General features: G+C 42.1%; 1 protein-coding gene across 1 annotated transcript; it reads left to right on the top strand.

Moving 5' to 3' along the window:
- Positions 1–852: 852 nt before the first annotated feature.
- Positions 853–17,737, top strand: LOC120017689 (coiled-coil domain-containing protein 6-like). The gene is made up of 9 exons (XM_038960614.1): positions 853–1,168; positions 2,235–2,384; positions 3,750–3,878; positions 8,216–8,319; positions 8,549–8,709; positions 10,467–10,623; positions 10,857–10,957; positions 13,135–13,256; positions 16,773–17,737. Exons 1-9 carry the CDS (start codon positions 914–916, stop codon positions 16,959–16,961), a joined length of 1,368 nt encoding a protein of 455 aa, XP_038816542.1. The 5' UTR covers positions 853–913; the 3' UTR covers positions 16,962–17,737.
- Positions 17,738–22,453: the final 4,716 nt, after the last annotated feature.

The raw sequence follows: 22,453 nt of genomic DNA, 5'->3' as shown, positions 1-22,453 counted from the left end.
TCTCTGCCTATCCTCTCCCCTCCATTCCTCCTCCCTACTCGAAGTATAACTCTTCTCATGATAATACTGCACTTCTCCTGACATACATCTTCTTCTTGCCTTGTCAAGGGACGCCATTTAACCAGCTGTCACAATCTCCGTACAATCAACATGAACCCCTCGGGATGAAGCGCTTGCATCCCACCTGTAAAGCAGCTGCTTTGTCTTGATGTTCTTCTTTATCAATATCTACCACAACGCTTTTCCATTTCAAACAAGCGCGCTTTGTTTTTCCACAGAGCTATCTCCACAAGGTGACGCTATTTTAACACGCGTGTGGTTGAAACCCAGAGCAAGGTCACACCAAAGATATAACTAACCAGATAGTTCATCTGTGTCGTTTTCAATGGGAGCAAATTACGCATAGCGAGCGGAACAAACAAGTATGTGGGCAGAGCCAAGCACGAGCTAGCTAGCGAAATCCTATTGGTGCGTTCTAGCATGAATTTGCATATTTCCGTTAGAGAACGACTTCTCTGTGAAGTGCGCGTGTGCAGTAACTAAATTCACCCTTGCACTCCTTGCAATTAAAACTTTTTTTTGTCAAGGGATCACGTCTACAAAACGTAGTGTACTCTGTTCGTAACATATTTTAGTTTTGCGACAGAAACTGTATTGAAATCGGGCTTTTGTTCGATGAGAAAATCAGCAGACACTCAGTCCAGTTCCATCTCAGTCACTGCCGGCTACTGGGCTTCATCTCCTCGCCATATTTGGTGGGGAGTGGAAATTCCATACGGATGCTTCAGATTTATACATCCGGTGAAACATCTTGCTCCATGTTCAGTCTTTGGTCACACCACACAGAATGTTCGTAGGCTGATGTACTACAAACACTGCAGATCCCGTCTCCTCCACACTGTCGCACACAGCTATGGCGGACAGTGCAAGCGAGAGCGACACCGACGGAGCAGGGAGTAGCTCGGTTACCCCGATGTCATCCTCAGCCTCAAATTCGAGCAAGCCGGGAGTAGTCATTTCACAGTTTCGATTAGAGGAGTTAACGAACAGACTAGCCTCACTACAACAAGAGAACAAAGTTCTTAAAATTGAGCTAGAGACGTTCAAACTCAAGTGCAAGGCGCTACAGGAGGAGAATAGGGACCTGCGTAAAGCTAGCGTCACCATTGTGAGTAACTGTTGTTTTTTTGTTGTTGATTAGCCTAGCTAGCTAGCTGACATGAGCTACATTTAAAAAATGCATCTAGACATGTACTTTAAACGTACGAAATTGCAACTAGGTTAACAAACTAATGTTAATTAACTAACTAGTAGCGAAATAAAGGCAACGGACGTAGCTAGCCATGTTAAGAAGCTAGCATTAGTTCGCTTAGAGTGATAGCGTAGCTAGATGGTTAACTAGCTAACCTAAATGTTAGCTAGCCCGTTATGTTTTGGTGTTGCTAGCTAGTTAGCCAATGCCAGGTTCATTTGCTAATACCAATCGATCCATTTGAACAGTCAGTGGTGACCAAGAAGTTGACGTTTGTATCAAACGTTAGTTAACAATTTATTTATTTTTTATTAACTGAATCCTTTGCTGAGGCTTGGTGTTTCCGTTGTTTTTGTGCTTAACTTTACAGCTAACCCTTGACACAACTGTTGAATTTATAATAAATCATTACATACAGTAGCTATGTAGCTTAGTTGAACAACACCTACTCTGCCTGTCCAATGCATCGGTATGACTAGCATGGTTTTGATTTAATTTCTCCTTGTTCCCCTGTTTTGCGCCCCCCACCACCCCCCTTTCTGTCTCTTATTTCGTAACTATGACTATTGACAGTAAAACACAAAATAGCTCGTTCCTCACTCCTTCAGTTACTGCAATGGGCTACTGCTTGAGTCATTGGGGGGGGGGGGGGGGGGGGGGGGGGGGCGGACTAACTGCTTCCTCCAATGCAGCAAACCAGCACCGTGTTATTCCTTGTTTTTACACAGATGCTACTGCAGTCAATTAAAAGTCTTTAACAATAGGAATACCATATTTTAGCACAGATACAGCTGTGAGCTCTCCCGAGCAGTGTGGTAGAGGTTGACATTAGATTGGCAATGACATGGTGCCATTGTTACCCATTCCAACATTTTTGAAGCATCTCTTAACACAATTAAGACATGTTTTATTCAGTGAGCCATCTTGCTGTGAATGCTGCACTCATCTTTTCTGTAAATGTTACCTTTCTCTGTGACTGCAGCAAGCCAGGGCTGAGCAGGAGGAGGAGTTCATCAGCAACACCCTGTTCAAGAAGATCCAGGCCCTGCAGAAGGAGAAGGAGACCCTCGCTGTCAACTATGAGAAAGAGGAGGAATTTCTCACAAATGAACTGTCAAGAAAACTCATGCAAGTAAGTGACAGCCAAAAGAGAACTGGCTCTGGGGCACTTGACTTATGCCAAGTATTTGTCGCAGAGTGAAAATGTAAGGATTTGTGTTTGGGGTGGAGCGCATAACAGCAGTAATGGTTCTTGCCTTAAGTATTTTATTAACCGACTTCATTGCGACTCTAAATTACTCTTGACTGACTCCTCCTATTCCTTGGTTAGGCTATTTGGTCTCTCTTGCAACTGACCCACATGTGGCCCCGTGGCAAATATGAGCTGTTGACCTTTTGTAGTACTGACTAATGGTTTGATGTGGACCACTCATGTGTTTTACCAGACCCTTGTTAAAGGTCAAACAGTCTGGAGGCTATTGTTATTGGTCCTGTTTCCTAACATGAAACAGACCTACTTCTGCTCCTATTCTTTAGTGTCGACAGACGCTCGCTCCTTTGCCCCCCCCCCCCAAGTGTCCCTATAAAATGGTAGTTGTGGTAGTCATGTCTGTGGTAAGGAGCCACTTCTGTAAACATGGAGAAATGCCTGACATAGTTTTTCTTGTAAAATGTATTCTAAGGCACCAGGCTAGAACAAAGCTAATGTGAATTTGTACTGGAAACCCTGTTCCATCACACCCCAGGCTTCAACAGTAAATGGTTAATAGTATTAGTATTTTCAGTGGTATAGGCTACTACTACTATAAGGAGTGGGTCACCTATACCCTAGATGTCCTGTATCCACCTTCAGACACAGGTCTCTGGCGCTGCCCATTTCTAAACTGTTGTGAGGCTTCATAAATTATGTTTATCTTCAAACAAAACTCATAGCTCTTGTCAGTAAGATGGTATGCATAGCAGTTAAATACCAGAGCGTTTTTAGGCTAATTTAAGAGAATGTTAACACTTGATGTGGCCTGAAGCTGTTGATCATCTGAGAATGTTGGCTGCACAACTCCAGTCTGTTGTGGTGTTTCTATAACCGTCTGTGCCCCGAGAACAGAGGAACGTGAGGTTAGACTGTCAAAATGAACTCTAGCATGCAACTAAAATAGCTCAACCCCCTCTTTCTTAATTGTCCTATGTTTTATTTTGATCTGATGATTAGTCAGTGCTGGGTATTAGTCACAATCGTCTCATTTTTAACAACCTATGAGCCACACCCTTTTTATTGGTAGATGGCCAAATGTGGTTACTTTGGTTGCTTTTGGCAATATCAAGCTGCACCGCCGCCATTTCACAACACATTCTTCTCCAGATCACAATCATTTTAGAGACAAGCAGCACCAACCTATTACCACCTCTATAAAAAAGATATATCAACATCTAACCCCAGTGCTTTAATGCAAATATTTTCATTAGTTTCTATTAGTCACATTGATTTCTGCTCCCACAGTTACAACATGAGAAAGCTGAGTTGGAACAGCACTTGGAGCAGGAGCAGGAGTTCCAGGTCAACAAACTGATGAAGAAGATAAAAAAAATGGAGAATGACACTATATCAAAGCAGCTCACCTTGGAGCAGGTACAGTGACATAATGACACTATGTGAAATGACATTGACAGTTTCTGAATACCCATACTTGCATTCTAAATAGTCGGCTTGGGCGGTATCCAGATTGTCATACCTTCATACTGATCTTGTGCCAATATTGGCACTGAACACAAGGGGTGCTATTTTCAAACCCCACTGAGCCCCTGTAATCCAAAGGTTAGCAATGGTAACAAGCACATGTAAAATCCTATAGAGAATGCGAGCTAAATGTTAACGATCTCGCTGCAAACATTTTATAGTCTCTGACCTAAACTATTGCAGGACAGACATCCCAGCTCAAAGTTATACAAGTAACTCAAAATGGCTACACAGTTTTCTGCATGCACAAAACAGATATTAAACAGCAAGGCTCTTGATCCAGGAGGGTCTTCTCTGCTGTTACCAAGCAGAGCTTGATTTTGGAAGAAGCTAACCACTTAGCTAGATAGCTAGCTACCTACTAAATTAGCAAACCAAATGCACAACTGCAGAGAATTTAGCACATTTTAGACAGTTAACTTAATAGTGATAAGACGTCTAGCTGGCAAACATTTAGTTGTGAATTCCATACTGTAACTAGATCACATGTGAGTGACAGGGTCTCTCGTAGTTTTGTGCTTGTAAACAAACACCACCTGACGGGACTACCGGTAAGCTTCATAATTAAAAAGGATTTGATGGGTGAAATGAAGAACGTGATGTTCTTTATCTCCTAATGTATTGCACAAGTTAATTACAGGTATTTACTTAAAAAGTAGCAACAAATATTCACAAATATCCCCCCCCCTGTGGACAGTTGCGCTAATGTGATTAGCATGATGTAAGTAACAAGATAATTTCCCAGGACATAGACATGTCTTATATGGGCATAAAGCTTAAATTCTTGTTAATCTAACTGCACTGTCCAATTTACAGTAGCTATTAGAATGAAAAAATACTATGATATTGTTTGAGAGTGCAGAACAACAAAACTTTTATCACGGCAACTGGTTTGATACATTCACCTCTGAAGGTAAATAATATACTTGCATTCAGTAATCTTGCTCTTATTTGTCATCCTGAGTGTCCCAGAGATAATGTACCATAGTTGTGTTCTACAGCTTGTGTTCTACAGTGTTCTACAGCTTGAACCCTTGCTGTGTCTCTAACCTCTGATGTCTTCTCTATATATGTTCTATATAGTTATGTACTTGAAAATGTATCCATTTGGCACATTTGGGCAGACTTGATGCAACATTTTGAACAGTGTGTAATATTCTCCTACATTAATTTCACATTTCCACAAACTTCAGAGTGTTTCCTTTCAAATGGTATCAAGAATATGCATATTCTTGCTGCAGGTCCTGAGCTACAGGTTTGGGTTTGACATTTTAGGTGACATTTTAGGTGACAATTGGGGGGAAAAAGTCAGATCTTTGAGAGAGAACTTCAAGGAAATGTAAATAGCCCAATAATGTTGAAGCTAGAGGTCGACCGATTGATCGGAATGGCCGATTAATTAGGGCCGACTTCAAGTTTTCATAACAATCGGTAATTTTGGACACCTTTATTTAACTAGGCAAGTCAGTTAAGAACACATTCTTATTTTCAATGACGGCCTAGGAACGGTGGGTTAACTGCCTTGTTCAGGGACAGAACAACAGATTTTTTCCTTGTCAGCTCAGGGATTCAATCTTGCAACCTTACGGTTAACTAGTCCAACGCTCTAACCACCTGCCTCACGAGGAGCCCGCCTGTTACGCGTATGCAGTAAAAAGCCAAGGTAAGTTGCTAGCTAGCATTAAATGTATTTTATAAAAAACAATCATAATCACTAGTTATAACTACACATGGTTGATGATATTACTAGTTTATCTAGCGTGTCCTGCGTTGCATATAATCGATGCAGTGCGCATTCGCGAAAAAGGACTGTAGTTGCTCCAACGTGTACCTAACCATAAACATCAATGCCTTTCTTAAAATCAGTACACAGAAGTATATATTTTTAAACCTGCAAATTTAGCTAAAAGAAATCCAGGTTAGCAGGCAATATTAACCAGGTGAAATTGTGTCACTTGCATTCATTGCACGCAGAGTCAGGGTATATGCAACAGTTTGGGCCGCCTGGCTCATTGCGAACTAATTTGCCATAACATTGAAGGTTGTGCAATGTAACAGGAATATTTAGACTCATGGATGCCACCCGTTAGATAAAATACGGAACGGTTCCGTATTTCACTGAAAGAATAAATGTTTTGTTTTCGGGATGATAGTTTCCGGATTCGACCATATTAATGACCTAAGGCTCGTATTTCTGTGTGTTATTATGTTATAACTAAGTCTATGATTTGAAAGAGCAGTCTGACTGAGCGATGGTGGGCACCAGCAGGCTCGTAAGCATTCATTCAAACAGCACTTTCGTGCGTTTTGCCAGCAGCTCTGCTGTTTATGAATTCAAGCCTATCAACTCCCGAGATTAGGCTGGTGTAACCGATGTGAAATGGCTAGCTAGTTAGCGGGGTGCGCGCTAATAGCGTTTTAAACGTCACTCGCTCTGAGACTTGGAGTAGTTGTTCCCCTTGCTCTGCATGGGTAACGCTGCTTCGAGGGTGGCTGTTGTCGATGTGTTCCTGGTTCGAGCCAAGGTAGCGGCGAGGAGAGGGATGGAAGCTATACTGTTACACTGGCAATACTAAAGTGCCTATAAGAACATCCAATAGTCAAAGGTATATGAAATACAAATCGTATAGAGAGAAATAGTCCTTTAATTCCTATAATAACTACAACCTAAAACTTCTTACCTGGGAATATTGAAGACTCATGTTAAAAGGAACCACCAGCTTTCTCATGTTCTGAGCAAGGAACTTAAACGTTTGCTTTCTTACATGGCACATATTGCACTTTTACTTTCTTCTCCAACACTTTGTTTTTGCATTATTTAAACCAAATTGAACATGTTTCATTATTTATTTGAGGCTATATTGATTTTATTGATGTATTATATTAAGTTAAAATAAGTGTTCATTCAGTATTGTTGTAATTGTCATTATTACAAATAAATGTAAAAAAATAGGCCGATAAATCGGTATCGGCTTTTTTTGGTCCTCCAATAATCGGTATCGGTGTTGAAAAATCATAATCGGTCGACCTCTAGTTGAAACTATGCTAAACAAAAATATAAACCCAACGTGCAACAATTTCAAAAATGTTACAAAGTTACAGTTCAGATAAGAAATCAGTCAGTTGAAATAAACGTATTTGGCCATAATCTATTGATTTCACGTGGCTGGGCAGGGGTACAGCCAAGGGTAGGCCTTGGGAGCTGGGCCCACCCACTGGGGAGCCAGGCCGGGCAATCAGAATACGTTTTCCTCACAAAAGGGCTTCATTACAGACAGAAATACTCCTCAGTTTCATCAGCTGTCCGGGTGGCTGGTCTCAGATGATTATGCAGGTGAAGAAGCCGGATGTGGCGGTCCTGTGCTGGCGTGGTTATACTTGCACAGTCTGCGGTTGTGAGGCCGGTTGTACATACTGCTAAATTCTCTAAAATAAAGTTGGAGGTGGCTTATGGTAGAGAAATTAACATTAAATTCTGGCAACAGCTCTGGTGGACATTCCTGCAGCCAGCATGCAAGTTACACGCTCCCTCAGCTTGAGAGATCTGTGGCCTTTTATTGTCCCCAGTACAAGGTGTACTTGTGTAATGAGCATGCTGTTTAATCTGCTTCTTGATTTGGCAAACCTGTCAGGTGGGTGGATTATCCTAGCAAAGGAGAAATGCTCACTAACAGAATTGTAAACAACATTTGAGAGAAATCAAATGTTTGTGCCCATGGAACATATTATCTCAGCTCATGAAACATGGGACCAACACTTTACGTGTTGCGTTTATATTTTTGTTCAGTATAGTAGATTATTTTTTTTCGCCGTATTTAACAACAGTTGTTAATCAGATATGGTGACGCGCTGTACCAAATTGAACAAATGGTGGGAATCAACGTTATTGCACATTAGATGATGCGTTCTCAGTATGGATGAGCTTAGTATGTTAATATTTTTTGCATACTGCATTCGATTTTACTTATCAGTACGTTCTAAATAGTATGTAGTACCATTAGTACACAGTATGCAGTTTTAGTAAGTGGTAGGCAAGACAGATTTCAGAGACAGACATTGTCTTGGTGCAGCTGAGTCTCTCCTGAGGACATCATGTCGGCACTCCCACTTAAGGGCATGTGCATTACCATGATGGAGTGTAGAATTTTGTGTGTGGGTGCACATTTCTTTGTGGAAGGTAAGATGTTTTCAAGCTGAATATCTCTTTGCTGTGTTCCCTTTGTTTCCAGCTAAGGCGTGAGAAGATTGACCTTGAAAACACATTAGAGCAAGAACAAGAGGCTCTTGTCAATAGACTGTGGAAGCGCATGGACAAATTGGAGGCAGAGAAAAGGTAGGCTTTTGTTCTGTAGCAACCATATATTCTTTAGGAGTAGAATGTTTAGATCTAGAAAAACCTAGGTGCTGGAGTCTGGGAATGGTTGAAAGTAAACAAAATGAACCTTCACACTTGTATGCTCTCTATTGATTCTCTTTATTAGAACAGTAGGAATAACCTATACAATGGTAAAAGGTTGACTTTTCCCTGTGTTGATTCATTGGAGCTCACTTGTCTTTGACAGAATCCTCCAGGAGAAGTTGGACCAGCCTGTGTCTGCTCCTCCCTCCCCCAGGGATGTTTCCATGGAGATTGACTCTCCGGAGAACATGATGCGGCATATCCGCTTCCTGAAGGACGAAGTGGAGAGGCTGAAGAAGAGCCTCCGTACCACTGAGCTGCAGCGTGAGTTTCAAAGGCCAATGGTCAACAGTGAATTTATCATGACGTGACCTGTTTACGTAGAACCCATAAAACTAGATGCAGTAGTCTTTGCCACAATTCGGAAAAGATTTGGTGCTGAAGGAGGCTTTCAAATGGCTTTGCTGTAGATTTACAGTCAGTTATTTTAACTAATGTGTTTTGTTCAGATTCGGAGTGTTTAATAGTCACATGGACATGGTTGCAGGTGCGATTGCAGGGTACAGTAAAAATCTTAGGCTCCAACATGCATGTCTAAATTAAATAAAATAATGAAAATGGTCATAAAAAAACAACAATAGAAATAGAACTATATACATAACTGTAACCATGATGAATAAATAAATATCCATTGGGATGGAGGCAGAGTAGACTTGAGGGGGTGCAGGGAATGACCGTGGGGGAGCAGCATGACCATTGAGGGGGTGTGGGGACCAAGTGAAATAAAACATTAACAACTGAAACAGAGATGAATGTCGTTGGGGTGGGGGGCAGAGTAAAAGTCTGTTGGGTGGGGGGAACATGTCCATAGGGGGAGTAGCGGGTGGAGCAGCTACTGGTGACTATTCAGCATCCTGATGGTCTAAGGGTAGAAACTATTGGCCAGTCTTCCAGTTTTTGACATGATGCTCCTGTACTGCCCGTGTCTTGGTGATGGAGTTGGCGGTGGAGTTGCCGTACCATGTGATCTTAGAACAACAGTGGTAGTGGGTCACGGTAGAGTGCTCCTCTTTACAGATGCATGTTCAATTTGGGAACGGTGGTAATATTATCACTCAAACAAATGTGGACATGCACAGTTTCACCCTCAGACCGAACAGGCACTCACATTTCCAACGGCAGGTTCCAAGTAGACCATAATCAAGCTCTTTTTCAATCCCTTGATATTATCTCTGCGCAGATCTGTCATTTCTTCTCAAATATCCTTAACTTTCTCAGTGAAACCTAACTCTGTTTTAGTAGTTGACCGGTCCAGAGTCTCAGAAATCCTAGACCTAGGCCAACGGCATGGAACATTGTTTACATTTTGGGAGGCAACCTGTTGGCCTAGGACAGGGGTCAGCAACAGGCCAAAACTGGCCAGCGAGTGATCTTGTTGCAATGTAATCAATATATGAAATACAATCTATTTTTGGGCTTAGTTGTGGTAAATTTTCCATGTACAGATTATTATAATTGTGTTCTGGCCCCCCGACCATTCGCTCTGACAAATATCAGCCCGTGGCTGAATCTATTTGCATACCCCTGGCTTAGGGCAGTGTTTTCCCAACTCCAGTCCTTGTGTATCCTCAACAGTACCCCATTTTGTTTTAGCCCTAGGCAAGCACACCTGATTCAACTTGTCAACTAATCATCAGTCAACAACAACAAATGTGTGCTGTTGGGGAACACTGGCCTCAGGAGATGAGTTCAGCAGAAGGATGCTCTGTTTATATATTTGGCCACCAGAGGGAGCTGTCATATCAATCTATTCTGTCTAAAGCTCTTGGACCAAAATACTAACAAGCTGATGAAATCATGGACTTAAATACCAGAAACCTCTGTTATTAGAGACCAGACTTGACCTATTTAGGTGCAATAGCTGCTGTACTACAGCAATAAAGAGCATAGACTTGTACTTTTGGAAAATACTGTTGCATCTTTGCTCTCTCAGAAAAATACATTGTTGTGTAATGACTCGTTGTTGTGTAATGGTGTTGCATTGGTTTTTGATTCAACTTTATTTGTCCGTCCCCTCCCAGACACAGAGAAGCGGGCCCAGTACATTGAGGAGGAGCGGCACATGCGTGAGGAGAACATCCGTCTGCAGAGGAAGCTGCAGAGAGAGATGGAGCGCCGTGAAGCCCTGTGTAGACAGCTGTCTGAGAGCGAGTCCAGTCTGGAGATGGACGATGAGAGGTAGACATGAAACAACAACCCACAAAACCCTCTGGTCCAACTTCACCATCTCCAACCAATGTCTAGTCTCTGTTCCACTGTCATCCATGCATAACCAACCATCCAATAAGCAACCCCACCCCACACTCTCACTTCCTTTCTGTTTCAGACAGCAAATCATTGCTCAAGGGATTTGGGAGTGATATTTAGAGACAGAAGTTAATTGTCTAAACTATGGTCTTTTCACCCTTCAGGTACTTCAATGAGATGTCAGCTCAAGGCCTGCGAGCACGGACAGTGTCCAGTCCCATCCCATACACTCCTTCCCCCAGCTCCAGCCGACCCATATCACCGGGTAGGGTATAGTTACAGGAAGTCCATAGCCCATGTCCAACACCTCATAACCACTACACTCTGTTTTATGAGTATCTATTATGTCACTGGGTGAAGGAGAGAAAGGTCCACATACAAAAAGAGCACCTTTGACTCTGTTGTATATTGTATTGTAATATGAATAGATGTATTCCGTTAATCATTAAGTAACATTGTATCTAGCTGTGTCTCTGGAACGCTCTGTTACAGGTTGATAGATCCTTACTGATAATTGGGTGAATTTAAGGTCCCCTTGGTACAAGTCCTGTCTCGGTTGCAAGGTCTCTGCTTGTTTTGAACGTCAGGTCAACAGGTCTATCAAAATATTAAATCTATTCTTAAATTCAATTGTAAACAGATTCAGGTAGCGCATGGCTTATCCCCTGAAATGAAATGCTATTTACAGTGCTTTTGGAAAGTATTCATACCCCTTCACTTTTTCCACATTTTGTTACGTTACAGCCTTATTCTAAAATGGACAAAAAAATAAAAGTAAAATTAAATAATTATCATCAATCTACACACAATACCCCATAATGACAAAGTGAAAACGGGTTTGTAGAATTTTTTACAAATGTATTCGGAATAAAAAACACCTTATTTAGATAAGTATTCAGGCTCTTTGCTATGAGACTCGAAATTGAGTTCAGGTGCATCCTGTTTCCATTGATCATCCTTGAGATGCTTCTTCAACTTGATTGGAGTCCACCTGTGGTAAATTCAATTGATTGGAAAGGCGCACACTTGTCTATATAAGGTCCCACAGTTGACAGAGCATGTCAGAGCAAAAACCAAGCCATGAGGTCGAAGGAATTGTCTGTAGAGTGCCGAGACAGGATTATGTCGAGGAACAGATCTGGGAAAGGGTACTAAAAATGTTCTGCAACATTGAAGTTCCCCAAGAACACAGTGGCCTCCATCAGTCTTAAATGGAAGAAGTTTGGAACCACCAAGATTTCCTAGAGCTGGCTGCCTGTCCAAACTGAGCATTCGGGGGGGAAAGAGCCTTGGCCAGAGAAGTGACCAAGAACCTGATGGTTACTCTGACAGAGCTCCAGAGTTCCTCTGTGGAGATAGGATAAACTTCCAGAAGGACAACCATCTTTGTAGCACTCTACCAATCATGCCTTTTTGGTAGAGGCCAGACAGAAGCCACTCCTCCGTAACAGGCACATGACAGCCCACTTTGAGTTTGCCAAAAGGCACCTAAAGGACTCTCAGAACATGTGAAACAAGATTTTCTGGACTGATGAAACCAAGATCGAACCCTTTGGCCTGAATGCCAAGCGTTACGTCTTGAGGAAACCTGGCACCATCCCTATGCTGAAGCATGGTGGTGGCAGCATCATGCTGTGGGGATGTTTTTCAGAGGCAGGGACTGGGGGTCTAGTCAGGATCGAGAGAAAGATGAACGGAGCAAAGTACAGATGGATCCTTGTTGAAAACCTGCTCCAGACTGGGGTGAAGGTTCGCCTTTCAACAGGACAACAACCCTAAGCACACAGCCAAGACAATGCAGGAGTTGCTTCGGGACAAGTCTCTGAATGTCCTTGAGTGGCCCAGCCAGAGCCTGGACTTGAACCCAATCGAACATCTCTGGAGAGACCTGAAAATAGCTGTGCAGGGAAGCTCCCCATCCAACCTGACCGAGCTTAATAGGATCTGCAGAGAAGAATGGGAGAAACTCCCCAAATATAGGTGTGCCAAGCTTATAGCGTCATACCCAAGAATACTCAAGGCTGTAATCGCTGCCAAAGGTGCTTCAACAGAGTACTGAGTAAATGGTCTTATGGTCTTATAATTTACTTATGTAAATGTGATATTTCAGTTTGACATTTTTTATAATTTATTTAAAAATGTTTATCTATTTTTGCTTTGTCATTATGGGGTATTGTGTGTAGATTGATGAGTTTAAAAAAACGATTTAATCCATTGTAGAATAAGGCTGTAACTTAACAAAATGTGAAAATCTAGGGGTTTGAATACTTTCCGAATGCACTGTATATCCCTAACCACATTGTTTTCCCTGAAAATGACAGATATTTCTTGACAGTTTCCAAAGTTAATACCAATTGAAGGAGACATTAGTCTGTTTCGGTGACATCCTTTGCCAGCAGCAAGTTCCTTTGAGTGATCCTCCTAGCACATCCTGTTATGCAGGTCTGTCGTACGGCAGTCACACAGTTGGGTTCACTCCCCCGGCCACCCTGTCCAGAGCTGCCATCGCTCACTTCAACGCCCCCGCCCTGCACGTCCATGGAAGTGCCTCCCACGCCGTAGCGGTAAGTCTGCTCCGCACCTATCAAGACCAGCAATGGACATCTGAACCAGTTTGGTTTAATTTACAGTGCACTTAATAGTGCTATTTAAGTGTTTTATGAGATGTTAATCTAACTCCTAACAGGCACTACACTGGGGCATTGCTAAAGCAGGAGTTAAAAAAATAAATAATTAAGTATTACTTTTGGGCAGCGCAAGCAGAGGGTGAGCCACTTTATTCTATTGTTCTCGGTTGTGAGCTGCTCGTTGACATCTTGAAAATGGAACCAGATTGTAATTTTACGCTTATGCCTTAGGTTTCATTGAAATGAATAGGAGCGTCTCACGGTTGGCAAGTTACGCCCGAACACCCGAACTAGTGTAGCACCCGAACTAGTGTAGCAGTTCGGGTGTTCTGTAGTGAATAGACCTAGTGTTTGGCTAGGGTGTTGATCAGGACTGTGAGTACTGCTGGTTATTTTGTGCCTCGGGATACATTCATCTTCAGTATCAGATTATTTCTCATGGATTTTACCATGACACTGCCAAGAAAATAAATGGGGTTGAAGTGTAGATGGATGAATACCAGTTGTCCTCTAAAATGGCTCAATGGCACTAACCCAAAATACCCCGACTGTGGATATCATGGGAGTGTACATTGAGATGTAGCGTTAGTTGATCTCCTACCAACAACATGGAGGAGGGCTTGGAGTATGTGGCCCATTAATCTTTGTTGTGTTTATCTAATCTGGATCACATTGTGATTTGTTTGCTCCTGTGTCAGTCATTTGACATAACTAGCCTGTATGGTATTCCACATGACTATATAAATCAAATCGGGTCTAATCGATCGGCATATAGAATTTTGTCCAAATAGCATCGTTGTGCTTGTATTGCTAAACCTATTTAATACACCTATGATGGACAATGTAGACACTCTCAAGTCCATTGATAAGGTAGTAGAATGCTCTTGATTTATACTGAACAAAAATATAATTGCAACATGCAACAATTGCATTGATTTTACTGAGTTACAGTTCATATTAGGAAATCGGTCAATTTAAATAAATAAATTAGGCCCTAATCTATGGATTTCACATGACAGGGAATACAGATATACATCTGTTGGTCACAGATACCTTTAAACAATGGGCCTCAGGATCTCATGGTATCGATAAAATGCAATTGTGTTATCAGCTTACACCTGCCCATACCATAACCCCACAGCCACCATGTGGGACTCTGTTTACAACGTTGACTTAAGCAAACCGCTCGCCCACACAACGCCATACAAGTGGTCTGCGGTTGTGAGCCCGGTTGGACATACTGCCAAATTCTCTGAAAGTATGGAGGTGGCTTATGGTAGAGAAATTAACATTATGTTCTCTGGCAACAGCTCTGGTGGTCTTTCCTGTAGTCAGCATGCCAATTGCACGCTCCCTCAACTTGAGGCATTGTGTTGTGACAAAACTGCACATTTTAGTGGCCTTTTATTGTCCCCAGCACAAGGTGCACCTGTGTAATGACCATGCTGTTTAATCAGCTTATTGATATGACACACCTGTTAGGTGGATGGATTATATTGGTAAAGGAGAAATTGCTCACTAATCAGGATGTAAACACATTTGTGCACAAAATGTAAGACAAGCTTTTTGTGAGTATGGAACATTTCTACTATATTTTATTTCAGCTCATGAAACGTGGGACCAACACTTTACATGTTGCGTTTTTATATTTTTGTTCAGTGTAGTATATTTCAGTTCCATAGCCTATATGCCCAAAGATGACCTTTTCTCATACCATTGGTAACAATCTTGTGGGACCTCCCTGCCTGTCTTTAAGTGTCCTTCCAGTGCCTGTGTTAAACTCAGCAGGTCTTCTCCCAGTGCCAGAAGGACCTGCGTGTGTCTGCCGTTCCATCTCTCTCATTACCACAGGCTTTAAGACGTTCCGTTCCCTCGCACCTCCCTATGCAGGTCACTGTCCCATCATTTGTTCCATTGCTGCACAGACAGACCTGGGAGCAGGCTAGAGCAATATGGATTATTCATTGCAAATGGACACAAATATACAAACGTTCTGAGTAGGAGACTGAGTAGAACATCTTGTGATTACATCAGTGACTTTCTGCTGCTGACTCCTCCCGGCTCAATGTCAACATTGTCTCTGTAGAGTGAAGCCATTCCCTGTGGTTATGGAGACAGGTTAACCAACGTTGTTTCCATGTGTCTGACTGGCTGCTGGAAGGAGACACAGGAGTTTACCCTCCTCTCATCAGGTACCAGGAACACCCTGGGGTTGAAACCAGTTTCAGCTCAGTCAGGGCTCAGAGAGATTACTCTGAACTGAAGATTTTTTTCTCCAACTGAAATTATTTTTCGGTTTCCCTGCGATCGCCCATAGGAAAAGGGACAAGCGCTCTTATTTTTTCCTGAGTGTTTCCATGGTAACACTGAGTGCTCCAGGGATGAGTATGTCAGCGTGTGCCTCTGAAGTGTGTTAGTTTCTGGGTGGCAGCCGTCATTACGAAGACCCTAGAGCTCATTAGTACTAAGTGGTGGTGACTGGGAGCTTCAGGCCAGCCACCCGGACACTCATCAAAGCCAGAGTCTGTTCACCAGCTATTTGCCAGCACTTTGAATTTGTTTGACTTGCCAATGCTCACACAAGAGGGTTACTGTTTACGGAAAAGTATTTGATGGTGTTCGATTTCAAATACTGTAAAACTTCAATTAATAGCCCAGGAGTTTATTTGCTTTAAATCACTGAACACAACAGGAGCTTATTAGAGACTGGCTGCTATTTCCTTAACACACAGCTTTTGCTCATTTGCATAGTTAATTGTTTAATTCCAGCATTCACTTCTAGCATTTTAATAACACAGTGAAGGAAATTATATTTTTTTATCAGTTGATACATTGTCACGTTTCTTTTGTCTTAGTATGCCTTTGTTTTAAAAAATAAAAAACTTTCCCATGACAGAATAATTATTAGATTGAGAGGTTGGGTTAAATGTGGAAGACACATTTCTGTTGAAGGCATTCAGTTGTACAACTGACTAAGTATCCCCCTTTCCCTTATTCTCTCTTGACTGTACATTTTCAGCAGTTCTTACTTTAGCCACTAGAGGGCGATCAACCCATTTCTGGGGTCTGTACTCCCGAAGTTGACTGTTTTTGTGCTTACAAGTTAGCTAGCAATTCTCTAGCAGTTTCTTACTGGCGATTTAAAAACAGATGTTTTTTGAGTCATTACTAAATTATTTAATGTAAAAAATCAATCATTAAACCTCGTAAACATGTCATGGTAATTCATGGTAACTTCGTTAACAATTCATTTAGACCCAGCGTATATTTTAAACAGGTTTTGATGTTTGATATGGGTGCCGTTGCCCAGCTTTTAAAAGGGATATTTGAGACTGCGTTTTTAATTGAAGTTTTTTGGTACAAGCTTTTGAGAAGGGGATATTTTGAAAGAGAATTGACTTAACTGAGAATGTTTCTCATCTCCATCTGTCTTCCCTCTTTTCTTCAAAACAGAGGCCCTCCCCGAGAAGAAGCAACAGCCCCGACAAATTCAAACGTCCAACACCACCGCCCTCCCCTAATACACACTCAGGGGCGCAGCCTCTGCACCCACTCCCCCCGCCGGCCCAGCCGATGGTCCAGTCCATGTCCTCTCCAGCAGCTATGTCGCAGCATGCAGCGCATCCCCCCTCCCAGCCTTAACATGTGTGCTATTTCATGCTACGCTACTTCGACAACCTGGGAGTTGAAACCCCACAGAGCAAGTTTCTATGAGCTGGCAGAAGACCTGAAGCAACACAGGACGTCCTATGAGGAATTGACTGACTTTAACAGCGCTTCTGGGATTTGTAGGCCCATATCTGTTCACCTTGTCTTGTACATTTGTTTTTTGCTTAGAACTGTTGCCGATTGGAATTGTTATTGTGGCGCTGACGACCAACACGTATGGTAATGTCTGTAGTGGTGTTTGTGGGCAGGGTGTGTTGGATCCCTTCCATGTCTACAATACCACATTTCAACTGCATTAATGTGCCCCCCCCCCCCCTTGTTTAAAAGCAACTTGAGCAGTTGCATCCCAGTAAGAATCGCTTAAGTCAGATGTATTGTATCCCAGATGATGATCAGTGGGAGCTAGCGCAAATATGTTTTGTTTTTTTTGAAAGAATTTTAATGCCACACTGCTCGTCAAAAAAAGAACCACAACAAGGAAGATGGACACTGGTACATAAAACACAGATAAATGTTGCCTATTTGAGGTGTTAAAATGTAGTCTGAGGTGTTACAATGTATGTAGTCATGTACTCGTTTCTGTCTCTCTCGCTCTCATGTAGTTCTAGAAGCTTCTATCATTTCTGTGGATATTCCTCGTCAGAAAACAACATAATTCTCTTTACACTAAGTATACTGCTATAACATTCTAAATGAATGGTACTGTTGAACTACATTTCTATGTATGATTAAAAGCTCTTGAAGATTTATTCTGATTTGAGTGTTTGTTTTGCACAATATGTGGCATCTCTTGACTGTTCATGTTTTACTGGAGGTTGTTGTGTGACAATGTATACAGGTAACTGCCAAAATAATGGAAGTGCTTGAGTAAATTAGGAATACAAAGTATAGTGTAAGAAGGTGCTTCTGCATAGGTTTGGTTCCTGAATTGAATTAAGCAATTAACATCCTATCATGCTTAGGGTCATGTATAAAAATGCTGGGTAGGCCATCATTTTGACTACCATAGGATGACAATTCCTCCATCCACAGGGCATGAGTGGTCACTAAATGGTTTGATGAGAATGAAAACTATGTAAACCATATGCCATGGCAGTCTGTCACCAGATCTCAACCCAATTGAACACTTATGGGAGATTCTGGAGCGGCACCTGAGACAGCGTTTTCCACCACCATCAACAAAATGCCAAACAATGGGATTTCTTTTGGAAGAATGGTGTCGCATCCCTCCAGTAGAGTTCCAGACCCATTGAAGCTGTTCTGCTCGTGGTGGCCCAACGCCCTATTAACACAATTTATCATGCTGTTTCCTTCGCACGCCTCCCTTTTGCTCACAATTGTATAAAGTTGACTAGATGTCCTTTGGATGGTGAACCATCCTTGATACACATGGGAAACGGTTGAGTGTGAAAAACCCAGCAGCGTTGCAGTTCCTGACACATACCGGTGCCCCTGGCACCTACTACTATACCCCTTTCAAATGCACAAATATTTTGTCTTCCCCTTTCACCCTCTGAATGGCACACACACACAATCCATGTCTCAATGGTCTCAAGACTTTAAAATCCTTCTTTAACCTGTCTCCTCCCCTTCGTCTACACTGATTGAAGTGGATTTTAAAAGTATCATCAATAAGGGATCATAGCTTTCACCTGCTCAGTATATGTCATGGAAAGAGCAGGTGTTACTAATGTTTTGTACACTCAGTGTATATCCCTCATTCTGACAGATTTTAGATTTTAATACAAGCATTGAATACACATAACCGTGGCTTATCTGAAGTATGCACTGTTCTGTAAAATGAATTTCAGTCCTTCTCGTTTTTGGCATAATCCTGAGCTGAACTTATATTACGTAAAATGAACCTCTAGCACTAATAAAGTAATTGACTGGAAATTATATTTCCAAAGGTGTGAATGTGCTGTGTGTGTCAGTGTTAATTTGAGGAGAATTATGTGTAATGTCCTTAATGTCTCAGCCTTTGAGTCCTGAAAACATTCCAGTGTTTTCTTGGTGGCACAGCAAAAGCAGAGGACAATGGGCAAGTCAATCGTACACTGGCTTCAGTCAAACGCTATCCCACTCTGGCGAGGAACTATGTTATTCCCAATACCAGAACCACTCAGATTGTTGAGTAATCCCCTCTACATTTGAGCCGCTGTGTGTGTGTGAGATACTAGATAAATAGCCCAGCTTTCTCCTGTTACCCCTTAGCACCCTAAACTAGATGTTCATCTAACTTAAAATATTTAATTTCAAGCAGCTCTCTCAATAGCTCGCCTCTCGCCCCCTGGCTGTGCACCCACACCCAAACGTCAAGTCTGCCTGGTTTGGACTGGTTCAAGCCAGTGGGGAAAGCAGCTTTTCATGACTCCACTCTCCAGGGAGATTAAATATGATTGCAATAACCCCAAGGACTGGGCGGGAACTTGATCCTACAGATTTCGGCCTCAGGTTGGGTGGACAGGAGATGACTGATTCACATTCACACATTTGGACCAAAAAAAACATTAAAACAATGTATGCGATAGCCATAGCTTTTCTTTTTCTTTTACATGTGATATGATAGACACTTCTGCGTGTAATTTTTTAATCATGCCGAGCTAAACAACTCAAACTAATCCAAGCAGGAATCCAGATTGGACTCTGAAAGGAGCCATAGTGAGAGCTTCGTGCCCTTTAATCCGGGCTCTCGGAACCTGGTGGCAGAGCATACACTAGCGTTTATTCACCCTACGGGGAATTTCTGTGTTTTCAACAACAGACCCGCTCACCATGATGGGTTTCATGGAACTGAACAGCTGGTTGCTGCTCTTGAGGTCTCCGTTAATGTGAATGTGGACAGAGGATGCTGCGAGAAAGGGATAACATTTAGCCTCTCTAAAGGTGTCAGTCTTGGTCATCTTCCCAGAGCTGCTGGGAAAAGTGTGTAAGTATGTTTTCCAACTAAAGTTATAAGAGGCCTACATTTGCTGAAATATCAATCACCACTCCCCCTTGACCTTTGGAGGGTCATATCAGCAACATAATGGAGATCTCCATAGCCGGTTTTCAGACCAAACTAACATTGGTACCTCATGTCCAGAAGAAACGCATATACTGTAATATCAAAATGACACAAATCAAGTCCTTAAATATGGCCCATATGTAAGAACTTGATTTGGTTGGTTTTGGTATTACAGTATATGCGTTTGTATTAGCCTGGCTACCAGTCTATTTCTGATAACATTCCACTCCTTGTACTCTGTGTCATCTGCCAAACACGCATATGACACGGAGAACAAGGTGGGGAATATCTAAACCGACTGATACCCAGGCTACGTTTGTATGATATTGGTTGTGTAAGCGTCATTATTTCTCCATACAGTGCATTCAGAAAGTATTCAGACCGCTTGACTTTTTCCACATTTTGTGACGTTACAGCCTTATTCTAAAATGTATTAAATTGTTTTTTCCCCCTCATCAACCTACACACAATACCCCATAATGACAAAGCAAAAAAATGGAAATATCACATTTACATAAGTATTCAGGCCCTTTACTCAGTACTTTGTTGAAGCACCTTTGGCAGCGATAACAGCCTTGAGTCTTCTTGGGTATGACGCTACAAGCTTGGCACACCTGTATTCGGGGAGTTTCTCCCATTCTTCTCTGCAGATCCTATTAAGCTCTGTCAGGTTGGATGGGGAGCTTCCCTGCACAGCTATTTTCAGGTCTCTCCAGAGATGTTCGATTGGGTTCAAGTCCAGGCTCTGGCTGGGCCACTCAATGACATTCAGAGACTTGTCCCAAGCCACTCCTGCGTTGTCTTGGCTGTGTGCTTAGGGTTGTTGTCCTGTTGGAAGGTGAACCTTCGCCCCAGTCTGAGGTCCTGAGCACCCTGGAGCAGGTTTTCATCAAGGATCTCTTTGTACTTTGCTCCATTCATCTTTCTCTCGATCCTGACTAGTCTCCCAGTCCCTGCCGCTGAAAAATATCCCCACCTCATGATTCTGCCACCACCATGCTTCATGGCAGTGATGGCGCCAGGTTTCCTCCAGACGTGACGCTTGGCATTCAGGCCAAAGAGTTCGATCTTGGTTTCATCAGACCAGAGAATCTTGTTTCTCGTGATCTGAGAGTCCTTTAGGTGCCTTTTGGAAAACTCCAAGCAGGCTGTCATGTGACTTTTACTGAGGAGTGGCTTCTGTATGGCCTGATTGGTGGAGTGCTGCTGAGATGGTTGTCCTTCTGGAAGGTTCTCCCATCTCCACAGAGGAACTCTGGAGCTCTGTCAGAGTGACCATCGGGTTCTTGGTCACCTCCCTAACCAGGGACCTTCTCCCCCGATTGCTCAGTTTGGCCGGGCGGCCAGCTCTAGGAAGAGTCTTCATGGCTACAAAGTTCTTCCATTTAAGAGTGATGGAGTTCACTGTGTTCTTGGGCACCTTCAATGCTGCAGAAATGTTTTGGTACCCTTCCCCAGATTTGTGCCTCGGCACAATTCTTTCTAGGATCTCTAAGGTTAATTCCTTCGACCTCATATCTTGGTTTTGCTCTGACATGCACTGTCAACTGTGGGACCTTATATAGACAGGTGTGTGTCTTTCCAAATGATGTGCAATCAATTGAATTTACCACAGGTGGACTCCAATCAAGATGTAGAAACATCTCAAGGACACATGAGCTCAATTTCGAGTCTCGTAGCAAAGGGTCTGAATACTTAAGGTATTTTTGTTCTTTATTTTTAATACATTAGGAAAAAAATTCAAAAAACCTGTTTTCGGTTTGTCATTATGGGGTATTGTGTGTAGATTGATGAGGACATTTTTTTATTTAATTCATTTTCGAATAATGCTGTAACGTAACAAAATGTGGAAAAAGTGAAGAGGTCTGAATACTTTCCGAATGCACTGTAGGCTAGTCAGAGATCAATATTGAATGTAACATGATTTTATTTTATCATTGCTGAATATAAACAATATATAAAAATAATGTATTTTAAAGCTTTATTGAACTTTCTTTAATATAGTTTATTAAGTCAGATCAGTTAGCTATCACAGGAAACCTGGTCAGAAGTAACATGTCATTGCAATGCCGGAGAAAAATGCAATTAACTGTACTCCACTCTCAGTACTTCCCTCTCTTTTCAAGGAGAAGGGGATTACGAATTCTATGTTGTCCCGTAAGACCCCTCAGTTTGACTGTCGGAAACTGCATCAAAGTTGCTTTGGAACATGAGGTACTACAGTGTAAAAAACCTTGCCTATATCTCCACTCTTCCCAAATCCCTCAAGAGTCGGGACTATAACCCAGAATGGAGCTGTAAGCTTTCCACTGGCCTTCTCTGGTGTGGTACAATTGTTGCAATACTGTGCATTCAATTTGTGGTGAGCTGAGGAAAGAATTTGCTCTTGAAGGACACAATTAAAAGTCCTTATCATCAATCAAATGTAACATAGTTGCTGGAAACTAACTTTCTGCAA

The sequence above is a fragment of the Salvelinus namaycush genome, chromosome 22 (genome assembly GCF_016432855.1).
Source record: "Salvelinus namaycush isolate Seneca chromosome 22, SaNama_1.0, whole genome shotgun sequence".
Lineage (NCBI taxonomy): Eukaryota > Metazoa > Chordata > Actinopteri > Salmoniformes > Salmonidae > Salvelinus > Salvelinus namaycush.
The sequence above is the reverse complement of the archived record's forward strand: the minus strand, read 5'-3'. Positions and strand labels throughout refer to the sequence as shown.